The 9356-nt window shown below is 39.6% G+C and overlaps 2 protein-coding genes across 2 annotated transcripts; one reads left to right on the forward strand and one right to left on the reverse strand.

Annotated features, from left to right (window-relative positions):
* Positions 1 to 397: 397 nt before the first annotated feature.
* Positions 398 to 6416, reverse strand: LOC116767179 (uncharacterized). Its single transcript, XM_032657370.2, is given in 5 exon segments — positions 398 to 5435; positions 5438 to 5500; positions 5503 to 5817; positions 5820 to 5964; positions 6088 to 6416. Coding segments are annotated over 5 exon segments (5343 nt in total). The 5' UTR covers positions 6139 to 6416; the 3' UTR covers positions 398 to 666.
* Positions 6417 to 6678: 262 nt separating this feature from the next.
* Positions 6679 to 9347, forward strand: LOC116767594 (mediator of RNA polymerase II transcription subunit 19). Its single transcript, XM_032657992.2, has 3 exons — positions 6679 to 6978; positions 7046 to 7417; positions 8152 to 9347. Exons 1-3 carry the CDS (start codon positions 6798 to 6800, stop codon positions 8310 to 8312), a joined length of 714 nt encoding a protein of 237 aa, XP_032513883.1. The 5' UTR covers positions 6679 to 6797; the 3' UTR covers positions 8313 to 9347.
* Positions 9348 to 9356: the final 9 nt, after the last annotated feature.

The following is a 9356-nucleotide window of genomic DNA, read 5'->3' on the forward strand; positions in this document are numbered from 1 at the left end:
AAGGTTACGTCGTAGTAATACACGCGAAAATATTAAATTTCATTTAAATCAATCTCAATTCAGCAGTAGTACTTTTTGCATTTAGTTTTTGAAAGGCTCAAAAGCTAAACAAAGTAAAACAAATAGATAATTTTTATGACAAAACCTCGTTTCGTGAAATTTGCTATTAAATTATTGCACTGCTTTGATTTACAGAAATAAAATGTTTTTCAAATCTGTCCAGTAGTTGCCCTGCAGAGTGTAGCACACAGCTGCACATTTATTATTCGGGTGATATGAACGTCTTATCTGTCGGATGCGGCTAAATCAGGAACTTATGTAGCGTATTCCGTGTCGTTTAAATCCCACCGCGAAGGACATGCATTTTTATAGAGGGTTGTAAATAATAATACAAGGGTGGTATCAAAAATTGGATTTATATTTTGTTTTGCTGTTAATTTGAATGTCAGTAACAATTCGCCAGGGTACAGTAGTCGGCCGCACAGCCAGAACCAAGCATAACATGTACTTTTGATAACAATGATACATTTTCTTCAGACCTAGTATCCTAACTTAGACGAACTAACTACGAGAGATATACATTGTAAAGCTAAAGTATCTACAATCAATAAGTTATATACAGATAACAACATAGCATCCTTATATACATCCCAATCACTTGTAACCTTATCTGCAGCCTGTGACGCTTTGATTTTTCCTACATTCCGGACAGTACCATTTGCCTTTAGGCGGTACCATGATACCGACACACTCGAAGTGGAACCATTCGATGGGGCAGCCCTCGGCGTCGCACGCGATCATCTCCGACACCTCGTCGTAGGGGCAGCGGCAGTAGCAGTACACGCTCTCGCCTTCCCGCGCCTGCCGCGCCGCTGGCCTTTGGAAGGCGTACGGCAAGCTGGAAGTGCCAGAGTTCAGATACGTCGGCGGCGGAACTGTCACGGGAGGAGGGTTCGGAGCCGGCGGTTGGAATATCTCTAACGCTGGTTCCGTGCTGGACTCGGAATCGCTGGACTCCATAGATTCAGAATTCATGAGGAACCGAGGCGGTTCCGGATCTGGTATGGGAGCCGTCAGTCGTATGGGTTCCGTGTAGTTGAACATCCTCTGAGGAGTTACGGTAGACGGAATTTCTTTTTTGGGTTTGTGCGTGACCGGCGATGGTAGGTCCTCCTTCCGCCACTCTAATTTGGGAGGCAGTTGAGGTTTTAATGCAGCAGGAGTCTGTGGTGCCTCTTCGTCACTGGAATAGCCGTAGAACCTGTTCGGCACCCTTCTTCTTTTGGACGCCCTCTTTCTCTCTATCGTGGTCGCGGGAGTACTAGAGTTCTTGGGTGGCGGGATCGAGGCTGTTTTGGGAGTTTCCGGCAGTTGAACGGTATTCGATTGTAATGATATAGTTATTTTATTCGGAATCAACGGCGGTGGGATCTCTTCTTCTGGTTTACTAATGACATCCTTGGGAATTATCATCTTAAGCGGGCCGTGTTTGCGTGAACTTCTCGATTTCTTTTTCTTTTTACTCTTCTTTTTGCCGCTGCTACTTTTATCTTTTGCCTCAGATTCCTGTTTCACTTCGGTTTCCTTAATGTCTTCGTCTTTTATCTCTTCTTTCGGCTTCTCTGGTTCTTCTTCTTTGACTGGTGTGTTACAGCGGCTTACATCTCCAGACACGGAACCTCCGTCAGACGGAGCGACTGATGCTAACAACAACAGTTGGTTTCGTTTTTCGTTGTGTAATTTATTGGCAATTTGTTGAGGATTTTTGTCATAGAATTCTTCATCTGTTTCACTTTCATCCGTTTCCAGGTCGCTCTCGGCGATGGCTGGCTCAGTCTTTTCCGGAACAAGTATGGGGGTCTCCGACATACCCATTACATCAACATTAGAACCGTTACTCATTCTTCTGTTTGGAAGTGACTTCTTCATTTGTTTGTTCTTTTTCTTTTCGTTTCCAGATTCGTCTGAGGAATCGGAATCTGACGAGCTGGACGATGAGGAACCGCTGCTCGAAGAACAACTACAGTTCGATCCACAGGAACAGCTGGAATCACTGTCGCTACTGCTACTACTAGATGATGACAGGCCGCCGTGTTTTTTCTTTGGGGATTTTTTGTTTTTTCTCTTATCAAAGGATTCATCGTCTCCGTTGACTTCCGTCGGTATAACGCAATAGTCATGGTCCGATTCACAAACGTGTTTTCTGATAGGAACGAGTGGGGGTGTTTTTTCCTTTTGCTTCTCCACCTTAGCCTGATACTTTTTGAAGTTATCCCATATATCTAATACTTGCTGCTCATTCGTCTTATCTTCTAATGACTCTGGTGTCTCCTCTACTTTATTCGAAGTTATTTCATCATTTCCGTCAGTGGCATCTTTTTCGTTATTTACGGGATTTACAGCATTATCTTCAACTGGTTCAAGTTTAGGTTTATCTTCTGAATCAATTTCTTTTGTTGGTTGGATTGAATTACTGTCCGAGTCGTCGCTATCACTTTCAGACAGATTTAATGCAGGCAAATTGACATCTAACAACAAAGCATCCTTGTCTTTCACCTTCTTCTTTTTGACTTTCTTAGAAGACAGTTCAGTCTCGGCCTCAGCTTTAACCTCGGAAGATCCAGCTTCCTCTTTTGGTTTATCATTAACAAGATCTATGACGGGAATAGGATCTTTCTGATCTTCTGGTGGTGCATCATTTGATTCTAACGGTTTAGTATCTTTAAGGTCTTCTTTAACTAATTTCTTTCCATGTTCCTCGGAGTGCTTATTAAGTAATTTCTTCGATACAAACTTTTCCGTACACCCTTCCTCAATGCACACATGTGGATATTCTTCTGAATGAAATCTCTTATGGACTTTGAGACAAACAGCTCTAGTGAACTGAAGAGTACATTCGTCGCAAACGAATACAGCGGGAGGGGTGCAGAAATGGTACACGTGCGGCCATTTCTTCTGCAGACACCTTTTACATAACACGCTTTCGGTGCCATGTTTCCAAAACAAGTGATTAGTAATGTCTGGCTTATTCCTATAGGCTATATCACAACGGTAGCACAAATGATGCAGCTTATGTTTCCACACGTGATTAGATAGGCGTGCTTGACTTTGGCAGAATTCTAAACACACATCGCAAGTGTGGTGTATCTTCCTAAGATGCACCATCAACCTAAACGTCGACAGAATGTTGTCTACGTTACAAAAACAGCATCTAAACTTAATTTCATATTCAGAATCATATGTTCCAGGGCATAAATGACATAACAACTCACTATAAGAATAAAAATTATTTTTACACATGACACACAGTAAAATTGTCTTCTGGTGCATTTTACGATTATGTAAATAGAGATCTTTATGAACAGCAGTTCTAAAATAACACTGAAAACATTCGAAAAGTTGATTGTTCTGAACCGTCTCACACTTGTCAACACTGTCGTAAGAGTCTAAATTAATATAAACTTTGCACAACTCCGGGGCCCCAGCTTTAACTTTGGCCGTGATCGTTTCTGGCATTAACTCCTCGGCAGTTATACTGTTCACCGTGGCCGAGAACCGATGCTCGGCCACCATATGGAGTGCGAGCTGCTCACAATTCACTGCTATCTTACGTGCATGATTACAATAGATACAATTTATGACAGTTGAAGCCAGAAACACTTTAAGGAGGTCCTTTAATGGATATTTATCAATTGGCCTATCTAATGTCAATTCTGTTACAGGTACATTGTCACTTTCATCCGGCTCCTCTACATTAATTTCGTCAGGAACAGTCTGCTCCGCTTCCTCTACTTTCGGCTCAACTTGAACCAGGGTTTGTTCCTCGTTTTTGATGGTTTCGTCTACTGGAGGCTCATGGGCGTTTTCATTTTCCGTAGATTCTTCTTTTCTAACATCGTCGGGTAGTGTCGGAGTCACTTCACATTTCGGTTCTTCCATTTCTGGACATGGCTCTTCCACACTCTCTTTGCTCTCGCCGTTACACTTTTCGCCACTATCGCTATCCGAAGAATAATCACTAGAAGAATCTTTGTCTAGAAACTCTTTAGGAACTCGTACAGTTAGCTTTGGTACCCTATTTAAAGTATTAAGATCTTCTAGCTTGTTATCGTAAATGGTAGACTTGATTGCGGTGTCCGTCTTCTGTTCGGGAGGTTTGCTTATGGACTCCACATTATTATTTACAAGCGTCTTCATTATTGTTTCTTTATTATTTTCTATGATAGTCGTCTTTACAAATGAGCTGTCAGCTTTATCACATATAGTCATCTTAATTGAGGGAGGCTTTATGGGAGGTGCAGGATCGGGAGGCTTATCTTTCTCATATCTTTTAGGAGGTCTTCTGTTCCGTGAAGGGGGCTTGTGAGCATACTGCTGGCCCACGGTGGGATCCACAGTGGAATTAATAATCACTGGGGAATTAGCATTATTAAGACTCAATTTCAATTTAATACCACCCTCTTTTTCTTTCTCTACCGGTGGAGGAGATGGTTCTCTAGGCCTCAACGATGTAGAGTCAGGTGCTGGTGGTTCTAGGCTCTCTGATTCAGGTGTGTCGCTATCTTCGGACTCCTCCGAGGGTTCATTGCCATTAGGAACCGAAGGTGTAATGGCTTCTGTTGTATTATTCAATAAATTATCAATGGAATTTATTGTTGAATTCTCAGTTATGTTATTATTCTCATTTGCCGAGTCCAACTGGATACTGGTCTCCTTACTAACAGCTATTGAACTGTTGCTCCTAATACTTGTATCGGTGTTGATAGAATCATTGTTCATAAAACTCATTGGTCTCTGTAAATGTGTAGTTTGTTTGTCAGGTTTGGGCTCGCTTATAACTTTTTTGCTATGTACAGATTTAGTATCTTTATTCACTACTCCGGGTCCATTGTGTGAAGTTTCATGCGTACTTTTACAAATTTTGGAATTGGTCTTCATTGAATTCTTACTAATAAGAACAGGCACAGGTTTAGGCTTCACATTGTTACAGTCATGATTGAAAAAATCATCTTTTTCACTACATATTTCATCACAGGCACAGCACATTAAATAAAATGTTCCATTGTAAACTTTTGAGAATTCCTCCTTGCTGTCGAAATTGAACTCTTTCACATAGTGTTTATTTGTTAAGTGAGATGAGAGTTTCTCAGCTTTGGAAAACATTCCCAAACAGAACAGGCAAATGTGTCTGTTGTGTACTTCCCGCATGTGGAGGAAGAGATTCCAATTCTCATAGTAGGTTCCACATGCGGAACACAAATAGACCTTGCGAGTGACTCTCGAAGGACCACTGCTGTTCATTTCTGTATTGGGTGCTGCCTCGGGACTGAGTGCAGGTTCCTTAGCCTGCGCCCGACACACCAGTTGATGTTCTTTTAACATAGCCAGAGTTTTGAATGACATGGAGCAACATTTTCGACATTTAAATTTTACCATGGCTGTAATCCTAAGCTTTGAGCATACTCTTTCAACTGGGCTCCCTTTTCCACTTTACCCTTTTATATTGTGATAACTGACTCTTAGGCACGAGACGAGGCACAGGTTTGTCCTTTTCACTCTCCAGTCCACTGTGTGATGCAACATTTTGAAAATGACTGTTTTCCAAGCGTTTGGGTATTGACTTAGGTACTCTAGGGGGTATATTCTTCGGTGTGTCACTGGTTTTGTTAACGAACGGTTTGCGCTTTTTATTCACACTATAGGAAACTGAATTATCCACAAAAGGTCTTTTACCCAAGTGTATTTTAAGCGGATTAATGCGTTTCCTGAACTTATCTTCTTGTAATGTGTCAGCGCTATGGCATCGCGTGCCAAAAGACTGGTCGGTGAACTAGACGACTCTCCAGCGAAATCATGTCCGTTTGTCGTTAGTTTACTGGGCCGTTCACTATAGAGATTTGCCAAAGATGCTGCAGCGATTTTATCGTCTTGAATATTGGTAATATTACCATCTTCCATAGTTTTCTGAAAAAATAAAACACGTGCTTAGTTTGACTGTCGAGAAACAAAAGACATTCAAACAAGAGGAAATCGAAACCGATTCGAATTACAAGAACGACAATAACAAAATTATAACATAGCCTTTACCTCTGAAATCGTACGTCCAGTACGAATACAATACAAAGGATTTATTTCCATGCATCCGTTTCAATAAAGCGCTCCTTACATCAGGCCTAATAAGAGGCAGCCGCGGGCTGGTCATTCCCGTAAAATGGCGTCACTTCGCTAAGCGAGGATTGCTGTTATCAGAAGTTTTGCACTTCTTTTGTACCACAAATATCACGATGTAAAAACATTTTCCAGACATTTAATCACTTATATAATTGAAAATTACTTTAATTGAGCTCGTCACACTGTTTATTTCCAAACACACTATCGAAAACCGTAGCGCGTTACGAGAAGCTAATTCATTAACCATAGACTAAAGTTACTCTATAAATTTATTTTTAAATAGTGTTTGAATATAAACCATCATTTAAGAAACACGTGTTATGATCATAGACAAAACCGGTGGTTTGTTTTTCTAAAACTAAAAAAATATACGAAATATGTTAAGTTACCCTTATTTTACTTCTTTAATATTAATATCATTATAAGATTTGTTTGAGTAGGAACTTTTAACATAATTTTTTGTATAATCTGTCCACAAACATTTCCTTGTCCACAAAATATTTAATCTGTTAATATTTAGAAGGTTTCGATAAGAGAAGGGACATAGATATTCGTTTTAGTTTTTATCATTTTGTTTAGAAAGATTTCTTTTCTATTTTCCTTTTTATAGACAATGCTTATGCAAGATGATGTCTGATCAGTTTAGAAAGGTAGAACCTTATTCACCGAAATCTTCGCCTCGAGGAGCGAGGTCACCAGTGGTTTCTCGTCAAGATTCTTCTGGTACCCTCAAGACAACCATCTCGCTTGGCAAGAATCCTTCTATTGTGCACAGTGGACCCTTCTATTTGATGAAGGAACCACCTGGTAAGCATCATACCCATGTTTGATTTCTTTTTGAGCTAAAAAACCGTGCTAACGTTTAATATTTTAGGAGAATGTGAACTCACGGGAGCTACGAATTTAATGGCGTACTATGGTCTGGAGCATTCATACAGTAAATTTAACGGAAAAAAACTAAAAGAGTCCTTATCTTCCTTTCTACCCAATTTACCTGGTATAGTGGATGGTCCAGGTCAGGAAGACAATAGTACCTTGGCCTCTGTGTTAGCTAAAAGACCAATCGGAGGTAAAGAACTGATACCTCTGACCAGTTCTCAACTGGCTGGCTTTAGATTGCACCCTGGACCTCTTCCTGAGCAGTACCGTTACATCAGTGCAACACCGCCCAAGAGACATAAAAGCAAGCACAAGAAACACAAACACAAAGATGGAGCTCCTCCCGGACAAGACACTCCTCTACAAGGTTTGTTAATTATATATATGAATAATTAAGAAAATATATTTTATATGTAAGATATGTAGGTAGCAAAATTGTGTATATTTCAAAACGAAACTATGTTTTTTAGATTTATTACTCAGTTTTATTATTTTATTTTGCTGAGCACCAAGACTTACTGACAGACATCATCTTGTCTGCCTGTGATTGTGGTCGCTGTAAAGGAACTGAAAGATCAAGTAGAATTTGAAATCAAATAATAATATCATAGTTGTGTATCTGAAGAGACAAAGCTTCTCAGCATTCCACGGATTCACCGTGCGGGTGCCAGGTCCATTGCAGTTTCTTTTTAAATGTGTACTTGTCAAAATTTTAGATACCATTTTTATATTTTGTTAAGATGACACTATATATGAGAGATATTTTATTCAAGAACAAATCTTTGATAAACTTAAATCTGTGGAAGAAGCTTATATATTAAAATAAAACGAAAATACATGAACCAGGCTAGGCATTCTTTAAGTTATGCCAAAACAGAAAAACTATCAGACTTTTGAGTAATTTATTTCTATCGATTGCTTTTATTCTGAAGTCTTCCATTTTGGGATCCTATCTGAATAGAACCATTGAATCCTAACTGAGGCTGTCTTCAGGCATAGCTAAAGTGATTTGATAGTAGAGGATAACTTGGGACTTGTGGAATCAGTCAATAGGATATCAATATTTATAAATGCTTTTGACACATGACTTCCACATTACAGATTCATCTAATCCCGACACATATGAGAAGAAACACAAAAAGCAGAAGCGGCACGACGACGATAAAGAGAGGAAAAAGAGGAAAAAGGAGAAGAAGCGGAAAAAACAGAAACACAGCCCCGAGCACGGAGGTCTCACACCCAACCAGCATCCCGTCCCTTAGACGGGTAGCGGTCATCTGTAGGATTAAATACATAGGATATAAGAATAACTATTAAGATTGTTTCACATGGCTATCGATAGCATTAAAGACATGCATGGTCTCAGTGCACTCTGTCTCTACCGAATAATGTGAGTTTTTTCTAAAACAATTTATGTATGTCAATACTCATTGTCTACCTTTCCTGATGAACGCGCTCGGCGAGCATGTAACAGCCTCGCCATGTCAGTATCCGATCTTCGTACCTCAAATGTCAGCCAAATGGTGGCCAAAGTGTAGTCTGCTAATATAATTTAACTAACACCAAACTGTGAAGAGATGTAGGCTTTGATGTAATCGATGGGACTCCCGTTTGATGTGGATTGAAGCCGAGTGGACCTTGCGTTTTAAGCAGTTGTATGATAATAGGAACAACGAAGGAGTCCACAGAAAAGTCATATCGGACAGTCTTCTGACTTATTGTAATGTAAATTGAGTTAGATATTGTATACACATGTAAGGACTTGTCCGAGCGTGTGCGGACCAAGCCATGCCATCGCTGAGTATGTCCAGCTGGTCTCCCGTACTCTGGAGGTGTGTTCCGCTGAATGTACTGACCTCGAGACCAATCTCCTAACGCTAGGTGTATTATTTAATTGTTACATAATATTATTGTGGTCTGAAATGTTACTTTTTTTTACGAACTAAGTCTAATTTAAACTTCCAATGTTATTGAATAGTGAATTACTTAAAAATAGTGTTATTTATTTGCTTATTCAGCATGTAAATATTAACGTAACGGATCTTAGTCAACCAAATTTTTGATTTTTCTTTAGGAAACTTAACTTTAAAATGCGAAAGATTTAAGTTTGTTTGAGTTACTCATTCTGACTCTCCAGCTCAATGAAGAAACTGTAAATAACGTTAGATTTCATATTGTCCCGTAATTTTTATGAAACGAGTGTGAACCAGAAAAATGTCTTCGTAAAAATTTATTCGAAAGGAACATTAAGCGTACAGTTTGTTTGTATCGAAACAAATTAAACATTTTTTAAACAAGCGACATTT

This window comes from Danaus plexippus, assembly GCF_018135715.1.
Source record: "Danaus plexippus chromosome 9 unlocalized genomic scaffold, MEX_DaPlex mxdp_26, whole genome shotgun sequence".
Classification (NCBI taxonomy): Eukaryota; Metazoa; Arthropoda; class Insecta; order Lepidoptera; family Nymphalidae; genus Danaus; species Danaus plexippus.